Source organism: Cryptotermes secundus, unplaced genomic scaffold, assembly GCF_002891405.2.
Source record: "Cryptotermes secundus unplaced genomic scaffold, Csec_1.0 scaffold2065, whole genome shotgun sequence".
Taxonomy (NCBI): domain Eukaryota; kingdom Metazoa; phylum Arthropoda; class Insecta; order Blattodea; family Kalotermitidae; genus Cryptotermes; species Cryptotermes secundus.
This window is the reverse complement of record NW_019733879.1, coordinates 2808-27007: the sequence shown is the minus strand read 5'-3', so window position 1 is coordinate 27007 and position 24200 is coordinate 2808. Positions and strand designations below refer to the sequence as shown.

At 35.5% G+C, this 24200-nt stretch overlaps 1 protein-coding gene and 1 long non-coding RNA gene across 5 annotated transcripts in view; one reads left to right on the top strand and one right to left on the bottom strand.

Annotated features, from left to right (window-relative positions):
- Positions 1–16863, top strand: part of LOC111868360 — a 21815-nt gene extending 4952 nt beyond the window's left edge. For 3 of the 4 annotated variants that reach the window (XM_023858937.2, XM_023858938.2, XM_023858936.2), the window contains exons 3-8: positions 1373–2096; positions 3568–3756; positions 5647–5767; positions 7457–7684; positions 14596–14710; positions 15809–16863. In XM_023858937.2, coding sequence (XP_023714705.1) covers positions 1373–2096; positions 3568–3756; positions 5647–5767; positions 7457–7684; positions 14596–14710; positions 15809–16040 — 1609 coding nt within the window. In that variant the 3' untranslated portion in view covers positions 16041–16863. The remainder of the gene's footprint in view (positions 1–1372; positions 2097–3567; positions 3757–5646; positions 5768–7456; positions 7685–14595; positions 14711–15808) is intronic. The other variant, XM_033753018.1, reaches the window with a different exon arrangement.
- A 2710-nt stretch (positions 16864–19573) lies between these two features.
- Positions 19574–21661, bottom strand: LOC111868357. Its single transcript, XR_002843500.2, has 2 exons — positions 21311–21661; positions 19574–21209 (listed from the first exon to the last, which is right to left on the bottom strand). It is a non-coding gene; the product is annotated as an uncharacterized LOC111868357 (long non-coding RNA).
- Between the last annotated feature and the right edge of the window lie 2539 nt (positions 21662–24200).

The window sequence follows — 24200 nt, the reverse complement described above, 5'->3', positions numbered from 1 at the left end:
ATTAGGTTGATCATATAGTTCTGTAATATAATTTTCCAAAATTTTCAGCACTTGCCTCTGTTCTACTATTCTATTCCCCTGGGAGTCTTCAATGCCAATATTTTGAATCCCATGGTTCTCTTTCCATCCTAGTTCTTTTGTCTTCATGTACATCAAATCATAACGTCCTGTCCTTTGAAATTCTATAATCTCATTACATATCTTCTCAAGATATTCCTTTTTGGCCCTGTCCGTGGCTCTTTTCAGTTCATTCCTGTCTCCTGTATTTCCTCCTGCCTTCTTCATTGTTTACATTCTTCCATTTCCTTCGTTCCTCCATTTTACTCATCATCTCCTCTGTAACCCATGGTTTTCTTGCTAACTTCTCAACTTTACCAACCAGTTCACTAATAGTATCTGACATGCATTCTTTTATATTGTTCCACTGCACTTCAGCGTGTACGAGGGGAAGTCAATAATTATCCGCAATGCAGTGCTCGTTAAAGTGAGATGCTTACTGACAGGCTAAAGCCTGCAATTCGAAGCAAATGCCGAGGACTACTGTCGAAAGGTGTTGTGTTGTTGCATGACAATGCCCGTCCACATACTGCTGCCCACACTGCTAAAACCCTCTGGAAACTCAAGTTTGATGTAATGGCTCATCCTCTGTATAGTCCTGATCTTGCCCCTTCTGACTACCACTTGTTTGGTCCACTCAAAGAGGCATTAAGGGGCTGTCGATTCACCTCGGACCAAGAAGTGAAGGAAGCGGTGCATGCGTGACTTGCTGCTCAGCCAAAAACCTTCTTTTCTGAGGGCATCAGGAAGCTTTTGCAATGATGGACCAAGTGCGTTGAAAAGCAAGGGGACTATGTTGAAAAATGATGTTAATGTAAGTTTTCTATTTGTATTGAAATAAAATTTATAGCTACATTGCAGATAATTATTGACTTACCTACGTACATCTGCACAAATGAAGAGGGGAATTTTATTTCTCTCTTTTTTTTTTTTAAATATCTAAGAATTTATATCATGTAGTCAGAAGCATATATACAAAAATAGTGTTTACTGTGTTGTTTATTGTTAGATGCGTAGATACACAGGATTAAATGGCAGGATCATTATTAATGTTGAGTTGGAAAGAATGTAGTGGCCATTATAAATTATGTGATACAATCCAAACATGTTCTTCATGGATTAAGAAAACAGTGAAAGCGTTATGTCAGGATAGCCAGTGTGAATGTTGAGGTGTGAACTTAGGACTTCAACAAATGTGAAGCAATAATGCTGATTACTACACGACAACATTTGATGATATGTGATGACATTTGTTTATTAATATTACTGAGATCATCATTCATATAATCATATGTTGCATGTTTATGTGTTTCAGGTGTAGTATGACAAATGAACAGATTGTTAACAGCCCTGACTTCATTAAACTTTGTAAGCGTCTGAAATCACAAGCTAGAGGCATCACTCTTAATGACACAATTCAAGCGCTCAAAACTGTGTCATTTGTTGGAGTTCCTGCAAGTAGTACCATTATTCAGGTTTTGCTGCAACTTATTCGTCAAGGGGTCAATGATCTGTCACTACATCAGATCATCTTTCTGGAATTCATGATGAGAAATTTTGATAGAAACCCTCTGGTTGATGCTTTACGAATTGCTTTTCCTTTAGTGTTTGAAGCTCAACTAAGTTTAAAAATGGCTCAAGATGATGTCACAAGTTTGGCTGAACTTCTGCAGTATGCTTGTAAGAAACCCCTTTCTGATTCCTCGATAAACATTATAATTGAGTGCCTTGAAAAACTCTCAGAAGATATAGATGTGAAAATTGCTAAAAGTGTAATGTGGTCATTATGTGAACTGAGGAGACCATTACCATCCTACCATGCACTTTTAATTCACTGTTGGAATGTCATAACTGAAAATATAAAACAGTGTTCATATACAGAAATTGATGGTCTTTTGAGCTGGATGGTGAAGAAAGTTCAACAAAAACAAACACATTTTTATCATGAAGGTTTCGCAGATAGCTGTGTTAGATACGTGGTGGACAAAGACTGTGGCTTTGAAGAAGGGACCTGGATTCTGAGAAAATTAACAAGACTAGTAAGAAGAATATGAAATACACATAGTATACGTTTTTGCTTAGATATAGAACATAAGGAGATTAAAGAGTGCAGTCATTGTGAATGTAATACAGTTTTCTGTTCAAAGTTGTTAACTTTTGAAATACTGCATGTGGACCAGTGACCAAGTTAAGAATCTGTTTTTAGTGTACTAGACGGTGAAAATTTATAGAAAGCATATTAAGAGTTAAGAACGTTATAATTGAGATCTAAAAGGAACATCTACATTTGTAGCATATATACACACATAATACAATACAATACAATACAATACAATACAAAGAAAGTTACAGGTACTCAGATATGACACGGTTGTCTTATTTTTAATAATGTAAGGGGAATAATGAATTGAAATAGCTGAACTGCAGTGTAGTTGATAATTATTGGTTCAGATGTTATAAATCTTCTATTTGACTCGTGGTAACTTTACGTTTGTGTGTGTTCTATATGAAAGAAAATGTCGGTATTGTATACTACTAAGTACCCTAAAAAGTAAGGTCTGGGCATGTGTGAGTATTTAATTAATATAAAATACAATGACAAGGTATTCTGGGAAATATATATAGAGGCTAACACAAATTATAAATTAATAATTATGAAAATTGGTGAGTCTTTTCAGTGTATAATTTCCCTCAGGTTGTAAGAAAACTCAAAGTTCTCCACTGTTACTATGTTCTGTTTCGACAGAAAAAATACCTGCATTCAAGGTAACTGCACCAGCCCATGTCTATACAGTGTTTCTTGTTCTTGTCAGAAAATACATCCCGTTCTATTGACCATTTTTCTCAATGGTGAAGTATTCAGATGTCAAATTTCCATCAGTTTTGGGGCCCTAACAGACTCCAAGAGCATTTGTAATTATTTCCCAGGAATGTTCTCACTGATATAAGCATGTTCTGTATTAGAAAGATATCAGCAGAAGATTAGGTTCTCCTGGTGACATAGAAGTATGGTGTGAAGAGATAAATTGTCTCTGTGCATAATTATGCTCCACACCGTGAAGATGATCAGGGAGTGGAGGTACAGCTCCACACATTGTTAACCTTGGTAGTGGATGAAGATGAGTGGTCACTGTCACGCCACAGCCATTTTACACCCAGGGAAAGAGTCCCTGGTACACTTTAGGCAGGAGGCTGGGTGGTCCTCAGAGAAAAATCTTTTATCTAACAGGACCTAAACTTCAGTTCCTGGATTGTTCAGGTTATAGACTGTTTGGTATACTGACTGAGCTCTTCTGGCTCTAGATATTTTATTTACTTTTTAAAAAGGAAATTACAAATATTTTTCTTTTTGTTTTTGCTCATTATGTTTGGCCAAAAGTGAAATTCATTTTTTATTCTCGCTTAATATTTTTTTGTGGGACCTACCCATCCAAAAGAAGCTACAAAACTTGGTGTGTTTTGAAATTACATTGTTATTGCATTACACATACATCCTTTTGCTTTCCACAGGGTCATATAAATATAAGTCTTATTGACTATATAGGAGAGAAAATTGTAAACAACCCTCAGATTGTAAAGGATTGTAAGGCTGGCGCTTTGTTAAGTGTGGTATCAGGAATGGCTGCCGCAGAATACAAACCAGTAGGCTGGAACAGCATACAGGAAGCTCTCATGACAAATACAGCTTTGATTAGCAAGGTAGGAGAGGCTGTTACTTTAATTTACAGAAAAGCTATAGTAGCTATATCCTTTGTTTTCTTCTGCCCAGAACCTCTATGTGAACAGCAGCACCTCCTGCTTATTATTCACATTTAATTACAAAGCTTTTGAACTGAATATTACAGAACTGTATTTCCTGTATTGATACTAGATATATTTTGGCAAAAGATATAACACATTTTTAGCTGAGTCATTATGTACACAGTAGAGGACTGCTTGTTAATACCTTATCACTCTTTCCTGTGGATAATGAAGAAGAATACAGAGAAATCATTTTCTAGGAGGTATCTTATGGTGAAAGAGATTCTGAACACTGTCAGTCTGAAAATTTATGTGGAAAATTATATTTGTTCTCATGTAATGCTAATTAAATTGTTCAAGAACATGTCATATGCAGGAATTGTCTGGAAGAATAAATATTGTTACTACTTGAATTCCTACAACCCTGTACCAAACTAAGCACTTCATGCCAATTCTTGTGTTCCCATATGAATGTGGGAATTCTGAAATGCTCAGAAATATGTTTTTCATACAAAAATTTATTTTTTCATTTGTTTTCACCTTTTCATTAAATTAATATAAGCCGATCTGTCTTGTCTCTAAGTCTCTAAGAGTTCAAGAACCATTGAGTGGGCTTCCATGAAATTTGAAGCTAAATTGACTGACATGTTCCTATTTTTTGTTAAAATTAGACAAAAGTAATGGACACTTTACATGAATACCTATGTGTGTTTACCTTGAGTAATCCATTAAAGTGAAAAATGTTGTTGAATAAAGTTCTAAAGAAAAATTAAACAATTTATTCCCAATACACTTGGGGCATGCAGTATCATAGTTGGTTGAGGCACAGTGCTACAAGCTGGAAGGTCGCAGGTTTGATTCCCAATGAGGTCATTGGATTTTTTCTGTTGACCTAATCCTTCCAGCTGCACTATGGCCCTGGGGTCGACTCAACCTCTAAAAGAAATGAGTTCCAGGAACCTTCCCGGGAGTAAAGGGCAGGCGGCGCGTAAGGCTGACAACCTCACCGCTGTCTGTGAGCTGATTGTCTAGAAAATGTGGGAGCCTTGACATCTCACAACCCTGCTGGCCTCCACATCCAGTTACAGGGATAGCTTTACTTTTTTTATTATTATTATTTCCAATACACTTTTTCTTTAAGTATTGTGGTTTTTGAGATATACAGATTATGTTTTGGGCAAATTTGTATGTTCAGCAGTAAATATTGGCCTTCTAAACATACTCGAAGATTACTGAAGTTTCTTAATCTCAACAGTAACTGAATGAAGCATCCTCCTGCCTGCACTTACACACAGCAATAGCTAAATGTCACACTCAAATGAATACCTGAAACCATTCTAAAATGTCTATAACAAAACTTACATTAATGAGGAAAATTGGGGAATTAAGTGACTAAAATTATTGTACCAATTGTAACATATTATAAATAGAATATAATGTTTTTATCTAATAATGACTTTTTCCAGCACATGGATTTGAGAAGTAGAATGAGTGGCTGGTTCTTGGTTATTTAATTATATTTCATCAAGTGAATGATTTATGTGGCAGCTAGTGATTGTGAATGACAAATTGAAAATAATGTGGAAGGACGAAAATGTTGCCTGTTGTAATTTACTCTCGTAGCATTTGTTTGGAGAGACTGTGAAAAACCTCAGTCAGGATAGCTGATCTCTTGATCATTGTTGAAACCCAGGACTTTCATGATCCAAAGCCAGGAGTGTTAACTGCATGACGGAAATGTTCAGTTTGAAAGGTGGAAGTTAATCAAGATTTATATATAATACATGTTTACTGTATGTTATATTAACTTGAATTCTGTGAACTTGTGTATCTGACTTGATTTTGTAGGAGAGAATGGAATTTCCATGGCTCAGACTGGCTCTGGATTTTGCAGTATTGGATATATTCTGTCCAGATTTGCTTCGGTATGTCTTTGGTGAGGAATTCTTACAACAGTTCCTTTCTAGAGGTAATGCTTCTTTTATGCTTCTGAAACATTACATTGTGTAAGTACCATCTTTACGGGCATGAAGACATGGTATATTCAGAGTACAGTCTTCTAGGTTGTAGTGTGGTGTGTAAGTTACTAGAAGTCCACCCAATGTTTACACTTCTACTGAACAACACACCATTATGACCCAAAGATCATACTCTTCATAGGCACTGCTGTTAAAGAGTATCAAATCTGACTTTGGCATGAAATCAGGGATTGTTTCTAATGGCCTATATTGCATCTTGCACAGAAGCTGCACTTAATCATCTGCTGAGTAATTGTTGTTTACATTTCCTGTGGTTTCTGTGATTTAAGTTACATTTGGTAGTTGAAGTTATTTTAGAGCTTTGTTTTAAGGAAGAATGTTTCAATAATTTGTGTATGTGTGTAAACACTTCTTTTATTATGGAAGGTGCCATATGAGAAGGGGCTTCTAAGTTCAGGAAGTGTGTCCTTTGGACACACATGGTAAGTTGATCTGACCTAGGTACTTTTCAAAACATTATTCTGATGGAAGATCAGCATTGACTACACTGCTAATATTTTCTTTGGATTAATGATGTCTGATTATAAATTCCTATTGGATGCTAGTGTAATATGTTAGTGGACTTCAAGTAAACTCAAGTGCATTGCTCATTTGCTACTTTTGATAATTTAATATGTCAAGACAAAGACCGTCTCTTTGGTCTAATGTTCAGAGTTCCTGGCTACAGATCCTAAGGTCACAGGTTCGATTCCCGGCGCTACCTGATTTCCTGAGTAGTGGGTCTGGAATGGGGTCCACTCACCCTTGTGAGGATAATTGAGGGGTTACGTGAATGGAAAAGTAGTGGCTTCAGTCTAAAACACCGAAATTAACAGCCATGGGGATTCGTTGTGCTGACCATGCGACACCCTCTATCTACTAAAGTTGGCACTAACTTCGCCAACAAGCGGCGGTCATTCAGTCAGTATAGTTCGCTTGCAGACTAAAGCCATGGGTTTTTTCTGTTGTTGTTTGAAGACAAAAGTTAGAAAATTAATTTGATAGTACCATTTCCTCCACAGTGGTTGTAATGTTTATACCATCATGATTCATTCACCAGAGCTTTGTTCATAAGAACATGTTGCATCACTTGAAGAGAGCTAGCCTCTATGGTAGGGAAGATCTGTACTCCATACAGTTAAGTTGTTGTTATTGGAGAGGGTGGGTTCCCCATGCACTTAGACCAGATATTGGTCCATTGTGCATACCCCTGTGATATTCTGCCAGTCTCTATACCCTACCGGTACTGGTGCGTGCCATCAGTCCCGACTCAGCCAGCGAGTTCGGCCTCTACTGGCTCAGCGGTATCTCGATGCTTCCCCCATCTACCAGAGGCATTAGAGACTGCTGTTGGGCGGGAAATGTCCTGAATTTGGATCAGAGGTCCCCTTGAGACATGAGGTTCTTTTACGTGCCGTAAAGCTACGACACAGGACCCACGGCTTAAAGTCCCACCCGGAGGACTTGTTCCCTGAAATTTTCCACCCTTAAAAATTCCACAACCTCCGCCGGGTTTGAACCCGCATACCTTGAGTCACGAGGTGGGAACGTTACCCCTAGACTACGGAGGCCGCTTTACAGTTAAGTTACACTTGATATAGTGGGATTATTAGTTCAGAACTGTGTTTATAATTTTGCAGATTACAATCTGTTGGATAATCTACAGTTATTGTTACTGCATCAAGCTGTAGTAACACTGTATCCTTCATACTCGGGCGTACTTCCACCACAGAACATAATTGACATGGTGAAGAAATACAATGGGGATCATGTGCAGCAGTTTCCACTTCAGGCTGCTCTGGAGAAAGGACTGGGAGGCGGGTCATATGTTTGGACCAGACTTCTTACCAAGCTTGGCCATTTCATAGGTAAACATTAAAACAAATTTATCAGATAAACAATCTGTAGAATCTTATTTGTTATTTGCATCACAAGATCTGAAGCTAGTATCTGAATGTGTGACATGTAACATACTTTTATATACAAGGTGCTCCTTTTATGTTATGCACGATAGACAAGGTAAAATAAAGCAGAAAATGAAATATAAAATGCCATTTAAAGCCACTGCGACTCTTCTTAAAATGATGAGCTTACCTTTTCCTCCATGAAAAGAAAATTGGAACTCAATCAGCACATTTTAATGACATTGTATTTACTTCAACATATGTGACCCAAAGGCATCCTTGTGATCTATCAGTCAGTCAGCATTTATAGAATTTATAACAGACAAAGCTGTGAGTATTTAAATTCTCAGTAGTCTTGGATATTAGTACAGTATTACTTCTTAGTGTAGAATTCGAGACCAGAAGCAGAAGAAACATTTGCTGTTGAAGTGATGAAGCTTTTGTTTTTACATTACATTGCTGTATTTGTGAATACTTAGTTGAAACTGGTTCAGATTGGGGTTTGAAATAATTGCAAAATAAAAATCTGTCATTGTAATAGCTTAAAACACCCAGTAAATGATTATACTGACAGATTTTAATATATTTGTTAAAATTCCAAGCTGAATGTGAGAGATTGAGAAAATGTAATAACAATTTATTTAACATCCATAACTGTTATACAGGCTCAATTTGACAAATCAGTTGACAACAGCCAAACACTACATGTCAACAGCTCTTAAAAAATGCACAAAACAGTGTATACAGTACAGTCCCTTTTTGATCAGTGTCCCCTTGCCATAGCTTACCAACCATGGATGACAACTCCCAGCAATTCAGCATAAAGCAATAAATATACTTTTTTTAATTGCTAGTGGGGTGGGACTAAGTCCCTTGTACTGCGGCCACTTCTGGCCTATTATACCAGCCCCATATGATAGGTGAGGGTGAATGTGGAGCAATTGGTGGAATGAAGATTGGCAGGGGAAACCGAAGTACTTGGAGAAAACCTGCCCCAGCACCACTTTGTCCACCAGAAATCCAACTTGACCAGACACAGGATCGAACCTGAGCCGCCACGGTGGGAAGCCAGCGTCTAACCGCTTGAGCTATGGCGCGGCCCATAAATTTACTTAACCACCAAAAGCACAAGTCAGCCATGTAAAACAAAACATCCCACGTTAGGGAAGATAACAGTCCAAAGACCATCTTTATACTTCTGTACCTTATAAAAACTAACTCCAATTACCAAACTACTGTCTATTATTGTTACTAAAAAACTCCTGTAGAGAATAAAAATCTTAAAATTTTCTATCCTTTTTAATTTTGAGGGTAAGTTACTGTGTATTTTTATTCCCATGTTACACTTTTTTTATGAGCGGTGTTGCATAATTGGACATACAAATCCTGTTTCCCTTCTGTTTTATAAATATCAGAATATTGAGTCATATAGATCTTATTCTTTTTAAAGGCTGACAATCTTACCACCATCTGTGAGCCGATTGTCTAGATAATGCGGGACCCTCAACGTCTCACAACCCTATGGGCCTTCACGGCCTGGTACAGGGATAGCTTTACTTTTTTTTACTTTTACAAGATCTCAGATATGTATGATAGGGTTGCAGTTAAAATCTTAAAATCACCAAACAAACTTCTACAAGACACCCTGTTATTAACTTTTTAAATATGTTTAGACATTTTTCTGGATTTTAAATACTGCATTACTGTCATTTACTCCCCCCAAAATAATACCACATTTTAGTATAGATTCAAATTTTGTAAAGTAAACATATCTTAATACAGGTTACTTACTGAGTCAAGTAAGGATTTAATTAAATAAAGAGGTATGTTTGATTTTTGAGAAGGGTACTGTATATGAGTGGCCGAGCTTAAGTTTTCTGTCATATAAATACCTAAAAATTTTAAATATGATCAATAATTAATTTCTTTGTTTTATAAATACAGAACAGGTGTATGAATTAGACTGAATCCTCTTCCCTGAAATAGAATTGCTTTGGTCTTTTCCATACTTATAAGATTATTTGTCAAGAACCATTTTCCTAATTCTTTAATAATTTTTACGATTTTCACTTTTAACAATGTGACATCTTTCTCAGTGAGTAGTGTATTTGTCATCCATGAATAACACCACCTTAGCTTCTTGAACAGCTTGGGAAAAATCATTTATAAGCAACAAGAACAAAAGAGTCCTAAAACGGAACCCTAAGGTACACCATATTTTATTTCTCTGCATTGCAAAGTATATATCTTTATATTTGAGGTCTTTACATCAAATTGCTATATTCCCACAAATTGAGTTCTACTAGTAACATACGAACTCATCCATGAGTGTATTTTTCCTCTTAAGTCCATACAGCTCCAATTTGGCAGGCAGTAGTTTATGATTTATTACATCAGAGGCCTTAGTTATATCTAAAAATATGCCCATAACTAATAGTTTATTATCCAGTGGTTTCTGGATATCTTCTATAAAGGTTTTGGTTGCTGTATTGGTAGATTTCTTCGCTCTGAAGACATTCTGAGCCTCAGATATCATGTTTGTTTAAGGTCACTCACTACTCATTCATATATTAATATTTCAAGAATTCTAAAAAAACTGGAAAAATTGAAATTGGTCTATAATTGGAAATTTCTTGTTTCCCTCCTTTTTTGCGAATAGGTCAAACTTTTTCAACCTTCATCAAATTTGGGAAGGTACCGGAAAATAATGAGGGGGCACATGGTAGCGTAGTTGGTTGAGGGGCTATAAGCTGGAAGGTCGCGGGTTCAAGTCCCGATGAGGCCATTGGATTTTTTTTTTTCACTTTAACTAATCCTTCCAGCTGCACTATGGTCCTGGGGTTGACTCAGCCCCTAACAGAAATGAGTACCAGGAATTAATTAAATAATTTTCCTGGGGAGTAAAGCACGGCTGGCGCGTAAGACTGACAACCTTACCGCCATCTTTGAGCCAATTGTCTAGATAATGTGGGACTTTCAATGTCTCACAACCCTATGCGCCTTCACGGTCTGGTACAGGGATAGCTTTACTTTTACTTTAGCAGAAAATAATGAAATGTTAAATATAATGGTTAGTGGTTTTTTAATAAATTGAATACTTTCTTTTACTAGCTTTTCTGGTATTTCATCATAGTCCACTGAAAATTTACCATTTAGTTTACTGGTTACATTTAATACCACAGCTGCAGTAATTGGTGCAAGAATTATGGAATTTGAATTTAATATAATATTCTATTAATAACAGTATCATGATTAAATTTAAGAGTGCTTATTTTGATTTAAGAACCTACCCACATTCTGTATGAAAATAGCTTTAAATTGATGAGATATGTACTGTGGATTTGTAACTATCATGGAGGCTATTTTTAGAGAAATGTTTTGACTTGTTTTTTGATAGTTCCCTAATTCCTTCTTATTATTTGCCATAATGCCTTGGTATGGTTTAGTGACCATTAACAATTCTGTCACTTTCTCTTTTCTATGCTTTTGGTATCACTTTCTTATAAGTAAAATAATTTGATATTTGTTTATATAGTTCAATGGACATCTTTTTCTTTAACAAATGTAATAATTGCATTCCCTTTCATCAGCCATCCTGATTTATTTTTATTTTTTGGGAATTTTGGGGGGAAAAGATATTGACAAAATATTTGAGATACTCAGCTAAAGAGGAACTGTATGCTCTGTTTACATCTGTTTGTAAGTAAACATCTTACAGTTTTCCCTGAATGAACAAAGGAGCTCATAACCTGAGCAAAGTGGTCTGAAGAACCCAGTTCAGCTACCTTTGTCATGGTATGATAAAATATCTTATTTCTAATCATCACATCAATTAGAGAGCTTGAGTTTGTTGTAACTCTCACAACTTGTTCGACGACAACAAACTTAATAAAGCTTTTTGATGAATATTTTTGTGTAATAGGTTAATATTCCAATTGTCACATATCACCAAAAAGTTCCTATTTCATTATCTTATAATTTCGTCCAATATTCCTAGAAAGATCTTTACATCACTGTGAGGAGATCTATATATACAAATTACTATAATTTTAAAACTGACTAATTCATTAGCTGATATTTCAAGTTCTTTATCCCTTCCTAAATTCTTTAAAAAGATTACTTCCATAACATTTATTACATTAGAAACAAATATAGATGGACTCCCATACTTATCTTTTTCCCTGCCAGTTTATGATGTTCGATATTTACATGTAAAATTTGATCCCTTTGTAGCCAAAGTTCAGAAAAGCATAAAATAACTGACTTTGATAACTGTGACATGAGCAGTGCATTTAATTCCAATAATTCATTTCCAAAACTTTGAATATTATGATGTAAAAACTCATATATTGTATTTTATCAAATCTTCCTCTACTTGAAGAGAAGACAGCTTTTACTGGGGGATTTACCATAACAAATTCTTGTTTCTTTTTAAAGGTTGATGTCCAGTTCTGTTAGATAATATACCAGTCTTTTCTTGTTTCACTGTGTCCTCTTCAGTTATTTTGTGATCTTCCGTGTCACTGTTTATATCTTCTTGTATGTGTTCCTTATTTACACAAATACTCTCCTGAACTTCCTGCACATGATTATCCCCACTTAACTTATTGAGCTCATCACTTTTTATATGGTCACCAGATTCACTATTTCCATACATTTGTAACAGAACCTTGTTTTCATGACCACTAGCCTTGACTTCCTGGACACTCAGCATCTGTTTATTTATACTTGGATAACTCTCTGTATCCTCCTTATTTTTCCATTTTAAGGATACAAGTTACACCTTATTTACGCAGTACAAGTCCTTTATCACTGAGGCAACTCTGTTTGCTAGTTGCTCCTTCCCTTTAGCATTTAAGTGAAACCTGTCTTGTATATAAATCCCTAAGTCCACAGTTATCATTGACAAATTTCTGTGCACCTTTCTCTCTTAACTAGTTTTCCATTAAACACTTTAACTTCATAATTTTCAGAGTTAGGAGCAAGATCATTTCTATGGATAACATTTAGCATAGTAACATCAGTATGTTCTCCCAGTGTCATTTGAACCTCCCCATACTAAACAAACATCTCCCTTAGTGAAAGTTTTTAAATCTGAGCAAGTCACTTTCACCAATTTTCTTGAGTGGATCCAGTACCAGCAATTTTTTCTTTCCATTTATTATATTTTTGCTACATTATACATTAATACCAACCATGAAGTGGCCATATTATAATCTTGTACAGGAATGTGTAATACAGTATGAGTGTGGAAGGTTATGTAATGAGGTACATGAATGGAGATCATGAAGTAATCTGAATAGGTGAAAAAATAAGATATATTATGGCCAAGTTTTTAACTTGTCAGACATAACAGAATGTTGTGCAGGTATTTTTTATAAAATGAACTTCATAAAAATTAGAAAATAACAAAGAGGTTTAAACTGAAATCAAGTTGAAAGGTACCATCTTCCAGGACGTAATGTCTTAGTCAGTTCAATATTTTTGAGGAACATGCTGCCCCCATCATCAGGATCAAAGAGTAAGACAAGCAAGTACCCAACAAAAAACAAAACTTTGCATAGCTTATTCTTTGACCCTGAAGATTTCTCTGAAATATAAGTGAACTTCTACTAGACTACATAGTGTTACAGAGGATAATAATTTTCATAGTCACCACTGTAAGAACCTCAAACCCAACATGAAAAAATATTCTTTTTTACTGGCACCTTTATTTCTGTATTAAAGAAAGGATACTGAATATAATAGTATGTATTTCATTTTATGTTTATCCTAAAGCACTGACATTACAGTAACCTATACTTTCTACACAGCTTTACTTTTAATAACATTACCATTTTTTTCAAAGATTATTTGTCTTCATAAAATTTACCTAACATTTTTCCTATACACAGTTTAAGTTTAAAACAATAAAATAAAGCCATCCACACACAACATTGGTTATTTCACATTTACCCTGAAAAGGGAAATGTAGGCCAAGTCATTAGTGTTACAGAACACTCTCTTCTCTCTTCAGCACTTTGTACAAGAGAAATGAGAGCATGCACTACCAAATTGCACAAATAACAGAGATAAAATGAATGAGACAAAATTACGTTATGACAGTTGTAAAAATTTATTCTGTGTAATGAGTAAATCTTGCATAAATTTCACTCACCAATCTTCATTTCATGCATACTGTTGTGTTACAATATTGTGTTTTATAATGTCCGTACTGTATGAAGAGTAAACGATGACTGCATACAGTACGGACATTTTCTTTCATATGATCAGGCACCTCTACTCTGTTAATTAACTTGCAACGTCATGGGCCTCCAATACCACCTTATATTTTTATTTTGTCCACGGAACCTATAAAGTAAACATACAACTGCTTAGATGTTATAAAACATCAATTTTAATCTTGTTTTATATTATAACCTTAAATTTTATATATAAATGACCTTTGTATTTTTACACAAAAGAATTATTGTATCTAATTTTACTACAGTTCAATAGTATATGTTTGTTGATTTGTATTCACCTGATGATGGCTGTTACGGCTGAAACATGTAGTGAGGCATAGCTGGGCATTGACCTTGATACTCCTTAGTTGTGTTGTGATGGAAAAATAAAGTTATATCACTCACCAATATTGCTGACTTGCTCTATAATTAACATTATTAAATTGAACTACATTATGTAATGCTCAGTTTGACAGACTATTTGTTCAGGCCATATTTCTAATTATGGAATTTAGTATGTAATATGTTGTGGAAATCCAAGATCTGACAAAGAGAAAAGTATTTAAAACAAGTACAATAATAATGGTGAAAAATCTTATGATATGATGTTGCAGAATCTCTTCATAACACTCATTCCTGTATACATTTCAGATCATCTTGTAGTGATGCGGAAGGGAGGGTATCCAGTGGCTTTGAACCAAATTTCCAGCAACTCTGCTTCAAAAACATATGTGGAAGATTTGCTGGTTCCTTCAGATAGCCAAATGTATGTTCATTACCACTGATTCCAGTTCAGCTAGAATTACTGTTTTAATTAAGTGTTTCAAACATACACAATAGAAGTCAGATGTGTTCGTATTTGACGTATCATGGAAACTGGAGTTTTATTGGTTTCAAATAGTTTGGTATACCTTTTGACATGATATCTTATTCCAAAATAATTTCCATTATACATTAATAGACTGATCAAATTTATTTTTATGAACTTCTTAATAAAATTCAAGCAAAAATTGTGTTTTCGGTGTATCTTTGACAACTGTTACACTGCATATAATCTTAGAAAACAGTTTTGATGAGTCTGTTGTAGAGGTTTCTTCATAAAACCCATGGCTAACTAATAGTTTTGAGCCACTGTCTAAAATGGTCTTGCTGATAAAGACTTGCAACATCTCTGGTTTTGTGCCTAAAACTGACTTGACTTTCAGCATTTGTTTGATGACAGAGTCTTTAAAATGGTCATACTGACAAAGACTTTCAGCATTCCCCCCCGCCTTTTAGTGCTTAGTGGGGGGTGGAGTCCAAATGGGTCCGCTCGACATGGTGGCCACTGATTGGCTTATTGTAGCCTACCCCAGGTGATTATCTTGGAGAATCTGGTGGAATGAAGATTGGCAGGGGAAACCGAAATACTTGGAGAAAACCCGGGCCACCACGGTGGGAAGCCAGTGACTAACCACTTGAGCTATGGCACGGCCTTTCCAGCACCCCTTTGGTTGCTATAATTGTACATGTATCTATGGACATACAGTACACTTTCTCAGCCTTGGTGGGAAAAACAAATTCATATGCAGAATATTATTACTGCCCATATTCATAACCATAGAACACACAGAAACATGCACAAGTCACTGCTTGTTGATGGCAGCCGTCTGGAATTACTGATTGAACAAAATGCCATAACTGTTGGACAGATCTCTATGTGTATGTATACACAGCACATAAATTTCCAAATGATCAATAATGCATTTATGGCCCTTTTTACCACAGACTGAGATTCTAACATCTTTTCTCTGTAATCATATTTTTAAATGTTTTGTCCATTTTCACCTTTATTTCTGATGAATCTTCTAACATTATGTTGCAGAATTCTAGTACTATGTATGCCTGCAAGTTATTACGCTGTCAACTGCCAAAGATTGCGACCAGTGCCATCTCTAACAGTGCACACTTTGGAAGCTCTGGGTTACTCTGTGGTTCCTGTATCCTTGCAACATTGGATGAATCTACCAGACTATGAGAAAATACCATATTTAATGCAGAATATTAAAATGAAATGTGAATCGGTAGATAGTAATGAAGCCAGCATTGTACATTAGCTATTCAGTAAATCAGTACTACTGAAAACTGAAGAATTTATAAATTTAAAATGAGACATGAAAAATGCAACTGTGAAGCTGTGGATCATATTTGTCATTTTTTGGGGTATTCATAACAAATAATTGCACAAATACATGTATTAACTTCAAGTTTCTGTCAGTAACATCTTAAGAACTGCTGAACAGATTTCCACAGAATCTGATATTGGCTTATGTTAAAGTTAACATTAGTACTACTGCATCAAAATAATTAAAGCAACATGACATTTCATAAATTAAATTTAATTAACATCTACAACACCCTGCATATTTCGCTGTTTACTTGCTGTAGGGACAGGTTCCAACATGTAGGGTTTGAGGCTTTCACAGTGGTGGTTATGACGATTATCTTCAGCAGACTACAAGGCATTATATCCCAGGAGATAGTACTACTGTTGATACAGTTAAATTAGTTATTAAGAAAATGTTCAAATCAAAAAGTTGACTCCCTTATTGTGGCATATTTGCTGAAAGCAAGAACTACGGAGCCAGAGAAATGGCCACTGCTAGGTAATGTCTTTGTAACACACAACAATGGAGTCAACTGTTGGAAGCGGTGTTTTCAAGTGCAGTAAATCTGATTACCAATCCAAACCTCATCTGTAGTCAGTCACGTGATATTATATAGACCACAAATGGGAAGCTACTACATTATATATGCATACAAGGAAGAACTTCTATATGTAAAAATGCAGATCACATAGTAATAATGAAGGGACATGAAAAATAAAGAATTGGCATTGTACAACTTCTTTATAATTCATAATATTCATAATTTTATTTACATCCATAACTGTAAAATATACAATCGGATAAAGTCAAAGAGAATATATAGATTTAATAACAATCACACCTAACATAATCAAAGAATACATATATACTTAAATAAATTATATAAAAAAACCACCAGCACATGCATTAACAGACAATTACAGTCATTTAATTCAACATCTTACATATAAAAAACTCCTGAAGAGAGTAGAAGGCACTATGCAACAAATAACACTTCAATTTCCTCCTAAACACTTTAAAATCAGATACATTCTTTAACTCCATAGGAAGATTATTGTATAGTTTTATGCCCATGTTTATCACACTTCTCTTACAACAATTTGTATTACAATGTTGGGCATACAGATTATGTTTATGCTTTGTATTGTAATTATGCACATCAGAGTTCAGAGTTGTATAGATTCTATTTTTTATGATAAAACATAAAATCTCCAGTATATACAAAGAAGTAACAGTTAAAATTTCTAACTCACCAAACAGCCTTCTGCAGGATGCCTGATTATCAACACCCATAATGGCTCTTATGCATTTTTTTTGTACTTTAAAAACTGTATCTATCTCTTTACCTCCACCACCCCAAAACATAATACCATACTTAAATATGGATTCAAATTTAGTAAAATATACATTTCTTGATACCTGTAAACTAACAGAATTACGTAAGGATTTGATCAGATATAGGGCCTTGCTCAGCTTAAGGCAGATATATTGAGTGTGATTCAACCAGCTCAAATTTTCGGAAATATTAATACCCAAGAATTTCACCGAAGATGAATATACTAATTCCCTATTGAATAAACGTATGACCGGTCTGTTCCTAGAAGTAGATCCTTTTCCATGGAAAAATATACTTTGGTCTTGTCAGTGTTAACAAAAAGTTGATTCACATTAAACCAACTTTCTAGTTGATCAATAACCTTTTGATTTTTATATTTAAAGAACTAAGAGAGTTATCAGTGAATAATATATTAGTGTCATCTGCAAATAGTACAACCTTAGCCTGAGGTATAGCATATGGCAAATCATTAATGAATAATAAAAACAACAGAGGACCCAAAACAGATCCCTGCGGAACACCATGTTTAATTTCCTTAAGTGACGCGGTAAAGGACTTAGAATAACAGGATACATGGTCCTGGTGATAAATTTCTACATATTGGAATCTATTCGTTAGATACGAGGTCATCCACTCATGGATTTTTCCTCTAAGCCCATACAAGTCCAATTTAGTAAGTAACCGGTCATGGTTTATTACATCGAAGGCTTTTGTAAGATCTAAAAATACGCCCATGGCAAATCGTTTTGAATCTAATGTTGTCAAAATGTCCTCAAGAAAAGACTGGATAGCAGTATAGGTAGATTTATTAGCTCGGAAACCATTTTGGGCACTAGAAATCAAATTATATTTATTTAAAAAACTTATAAGTCTATTGTGTATTAAAGTTTCAAAGATTTTGGAAAATGCAGGAAGAATTGAAATTGGTCTATAATTAGTAATATCTTGAATTCGGCCCTTCTTTAGAATAGGCCGTACTTTGGCAATCTTCATCAAATTTGGAAAGGTACCTGTGTTTAATGAGAGATTAAATATGAAAGTTAACGGTTTATTTATAAACTGTATGCAGTGTTTAATTAATGATGCCAGACTCTCATCAAAGCCAGACAAATACTTATTTTTTAGTTTACCAGTAACCTTTAGTACCTCCTCGTCGGTAATAGGAGCCACAAACATCGTATTAGCATTCCGAGGTATTGTATTAGCAGGGACACGCACCTGTCTAATATCCTTTGTATGGGTACACATCCTATCAACAATCTCTACGAAATGATCATTGAAATGATAAGAAAGAAGCTGGGGGTTTGTAACTAACACTGAACCAATTTATAACGCAATAGTCGGATTTGAAATACAGCCTTTTCCTGTTTCTTTCTTTATTATATTCCATAAGGCCTTTGTACTATTACTAGAATTTGCAATGATATGGTCATTTGCACGTTTTCGAGCAGCGAATAAGATATTTTTATAGGTACTCTGGTATTTTTTTATATAATTTAATGCAGAAGCAGATAAAATCAGCTTTCTTTTTAACAAACGCAGCAACTGAAGCTTCTGTCTAGAAACTTTTATACCTTCAATAATCCAACATAATTTATTACCTTTCTTTCTTGAGACTTCTTTTAAAGGGAAAAACCGATTGAAATACATAGTGAACTTGGATAAAAAGTAAGAATATGCCCTATTAACATCAGATTGGGAGTAAACCTCATTCCATGATTCAGATGCCAGATGGCAGTTAAACATGTCTATACTATTCTGAGAAAAGACTCTTTTTATTATAATATTTGAAGTGGAAGGAAGATTTACAGTTACATCCATAACAACCGCAAAGTGATCAGAAAACCCCATTTCCATCACATTTGTTACAGAAGGATAGAAAATCTTGTTTGTTATCATGACATCTATTAATGAACTAGAGGAAGAAGTGACCCTCATTGGACAAGGTACAGTATTTACTAAGTCATTTGACAACAATAGACTAACTAAGGCTTTTTGGTGAGTTGTATCAGTCAATAAATTAATATTCCAATCTCCACATAAAATCAAGAAACATGCCTTTTTTGCAATCTTACTTATAGTTGTCTCTAACAATTCAAGAAAGCTGTCCACATTACTCATTGGGGATCTATATATACATACCACAATAATTTTAAGATCAATAAGTTCAACAGCTGAGATTTCAAATAACTTATCCCTACCTAAATTTGTAACAGTGGGAAGCTCCTTGAACTTGAGTTCATTTAATATAAAACACAACACAACTATATCAAGGTCAGTGCCTAGTTTGGCTCTGCCTGACCTTGATATAGTTGTGTTGTGACGGTTTTAATAAAGAAGTTGTATATTATAACACAACAGGTTGCATGAAACGAAAATTGGCATTGTGACAAAATTTTGATTATTTTGGGTGTGTATCCATATACGCATATGTGTGCATGCACGCGCGCACACACACAATATCAATTGTATTGTATTAATGTAATGCATAATTTTTTAATGACCTGCTAACTAAATAAACAGTCGTGACATGTAGGGCACCATAGATTTTAATTAAATTGAATTTTAAGAAATACTGTATCAGATGGTCATACATAATTATTTTGATGTGGTTTGATATTGGGTGTTACTGGAATCTGACAAAATTTTGGTTAAAACTGAACAACAGTAAGGCTGCTTTCAGACAAGACACATGGTGGCTTGTGTCTGGGACAGAGCCACTCAATGCCACAACACACACACTTAGTGGCTCTGACGTCAGAACCCCACGTTGATGTTGCCCTCAGTCATTCAGATGGAGGGAATGCCTTACCACAGTTTGTTGCTTGAACCAGGAGAAATCATTATAATTATGCACATACTGTGAAAATATAGAAAGAGTAACAAGAAGAGAAAATTGTGGGTTCACCCTGTTGTTGAAAGGAGGCTTAGCAAAGGAGCATTCTACACACTCCATGAAGATATCTGCAGTGATGAAAGGAAGTTCTTTAATTACTACAGAATGTCTAGTACATCATTCACATAGCTGTACAGCAGTCTAAAATGTTATTTTTGTGAGAGGGACACACACATGTGATGGTATATTCCTTTCAAGGAGAAACTTGCTGTAACACTGAGGTAAGTCAAGTTATTAAACAATACTACTACTTTATTTCAGGAACAATAAATCATACACAGTAATAGTACATGAAATATATTAATTTGAAACTAATAATACATTACTAATACAGAACAATTCCTGCGAGTAGTTACATAATACTAACAACACTTGAAATGTCAGAATCACACAAATCCAATGGTGAATGAATGATAGTGTGTTCTGACGAGGACGATTTTGATCTTGTGTTTTGATAGGAAACGGGGCAAGAGTTCAAATGACTTGATTCCCATACATTGTAGATAAAAAGGGAGGAATGTTTGATTGTATATAATATTGTGAGGAAGGCTGGGAATAGGACTGTAATTGTACAGGGACATTAACATTGGGGTTATTATATTTTGAAAGGACCTGTAAAATTTCTTTTTGGCCAGTAATTTCAAGTCAGTTGATATGGAAGAAAGGTTCGGATGGAGACAACAGAAACAATCTATCCTCATCCTGCAACAGACTATCCTGATTGGATCACTGACATATTAATTGCTCCAGCGTGGCACACATTTTCTCCATGATATCACTTTCTTGTCTTCCTTTTCTCCTTCGTGTACTGTGTGCTGTTCACGATTGGGTTTTTCATTTCCTTCTCAGCCTCCTCCACGTTGTTGTGGTTGTTCCTCTCCTCCTGCTAACAGAATGCTTGAGACAGTGCTACAAAAATATTACAATTACATTACAAGAGTGATAGCAAGAACTATATTTAAGATAAAGTAAGCATGAAATACACACCATCTATTACCTATACATGGGATAAGGTAAGATGGTTGATCAAAATATACATATGTTTTCCTTCCTGATGTTGCTGCTCCAAATTTACAACATTTTTGTTTTACCACTTCTCGAGTGAAGCAATTTCTAAGGCTTTTCCACCTTCTTTCAATTTCATCGCCTGTAAAAACATACAAATTCATAATCAAACATGAATTTCTCACTGGACTTTCTCAATTTTTGAACACTAGTATATATGGTACACCACGTCATGTCAGTTGTACTGACATGACATGGTGTACCACATACACTAGTGCTTATGAACTTTATCGCCACAAAAGCGTCCATAATATCTTATTTAATTTCTGTTTGCAGGTACATAATCGAGAGTTGACTGATCTTACTAGTGGCTGCTCACCGACAGATCTACATTATTCTTACAAGATCAGCATATCAACATTGAGTGGAATTATTCAAGGGGTATGCAAAATGAAATGGGATAAATTAAAAGATGTATATGTTCCTTTCCCTACACAAGATAAATGGCTCAAAATCGCTGGTGGATTTCATGAGCATGCAAACTTTCCCAATTGCTTGGGCACTGTGGATGGGAAACATGTAAGAATCATCAAACCATGTCACAGTGGATCTGCCTACTACAATTACAAACACTTTCTTTCTATTGTACTCATGGCTGTGTGTGACACTAATTACTGTTTCACTTACGTTGATATTGGTTCGTATGGAAAGTGTTCTGATTGAGATATTTTTACAAATTGCTCGTTTTGGGAACAAATTAACTCAAACTCACTTAATATTCCTGAATCTGTCCCTCTAGAAGGAACCACATCCCCAAGCATCCCTATGTTTTTGTAAGCTGATGAGGCATTTGGTTTATCTAAACATGTCATGCGGCCATATGGAGGCAAAAACCTTGATGTAAAGAAAAGTTTTTAACTATCATTTATCAAGAGCTAGATACATACTGTCAAGTAAGTGGAGAATTTTCCACTGCCCATTAGATTTGTCAATTGAATTTTCTGAGGACACTCTTAAAGCATGTATAATGTTCCACAACTTTGTACACATGAGAGAAGGGGAAAGACAGAGCTGTGACACAGCGTCTTGGACATCGGACACTGAGATGCTTGTGTGAATGCTAGTATTCACGCTAATGTATTTGCAGTCGCTGGACATTGTGTGTCTTGTCTGAAAGCGGCCTAATGAACCCTACATAGACTATCATGTGTGTCTGCACACATCTCAAGCGTAATTCCCAAAATATTGGAGCAAAAAATGTTTTAAAAAAGTTGAAGAGGAAAATTAAACACAGTTTATGCCCAATATACTTTTTTAAATTCTTACAGTTTTTGAGATAGATAAAAGGCAATGAGCACACCACAGTTACTATGTAATGCATATATTTTACAATTTGTTCATTTGCTATGAGGTTCTTTGGTTATAAATTCAGTAAAAGTTGATCTAACGAGTCAAGCTGAGCTGAATGATGCCATAAATGACTGTCAGGTAAACTGTGATCAATAAAGAAATTACAAAGACATATCTTCTGGGGATAATGTCATGCAGTCTGTTGAAAGTCACCCAATGTTTTGGAGGAACATGTCACCTCCTTCTTGAGGGCAGAAGAGTAACCCCAGCAAGAAACCAGGATGAAGCAGGCTTGCTTGGGTTACTCTTCTACTCTGTAGATTGAGCCGTGCTGAAGGTCAGCTTGCTCTTGCGCGTGATGTCATGGCGTCTGCCATTGCCAGATTCCATCCTCACCCCCATATGTTGACATATTATCCTCGTGATGTCTGTGTATCACGTGACCTTCTATCCCTCTTCCGATGTCTCGGAAGGAGGTGAGACCTGCTTTGCAGCATGTCAGACTATGTGGTCCTGAGTGGACGCTTACCAGCTAGTGGGATTGCTACTGGAAAATCTGTTTCAACATGGTACCTCTAAATTGCATTCGGTATATCTTCTGTGGCTGCCTGCAATCACAAGCCGTTGGCTTAGAACGGTTGTGATGAGCGCATTTATTTTTATTTTTCTGGGGTAACCTGTTTAACGCCTAAAGGAAGTTAGTGAAACTGGGGCGAGTGAGCGTATTCTTTGTCGCGACTGTTGGCGACGAGTGATTGCTCTGCAATCATGGATTTGGGTTGTTGTGCCCTGTTTCTGCCTTGATTATTTATTTTTTGTATATTTTGTGTAATTCTGTTATTTTGTTATTGTTATCTGAAAGGCTGACATATCACTGTAGCTTCTCCATATAGCTTGGATACCCCAAAAATATCTTGGGGAGCTTGTAAACACAGCAACAGAACCAGCGACGACTGGCTGCTTCTCCGAACTTCACGGCTCTAATAAGTAATTTGAGAGAAGAAGGGGAAGGAGCGGTGGTTCAAGATGAAGACTACATATTCTTCCAAAACAGCTGACTTTCAACAGACAACAAGCATTATATCCCCAAAGATAAAACTCTTCATATCCATCACTGTGAGAACATAAAATGCTACAAAGAAATTATGCTTTCATCCAGAAATTTTCTGATAAGAAAAGAAATCTGCTGTTCTGTACATGTCAAGAGGAGGTTCATCACTGTTCTTTTATATACTGTAAATAACATACACTTGTTTTTACAAGAAATACTGAGGTTCATAATATTGATACCAGACAAAATGTTAATCTCTTCCCCCCCCCCAAGTACTTCATTTACTAAAGTTCAGAAGGGAGCTTACTATTCAGGTATAAAGATTTATAACCATTTACTCAAACAGTTATCCCATTCTTCTTCTGGCTTATTTTGGACTTCATCTATCGTGTGGTATGTAAAAGACAAAAGACCACGACCTTTCGGAGACTGGATCTGTCTCCGTCTTCAGGTGGGTAGGGAAGGATAAAA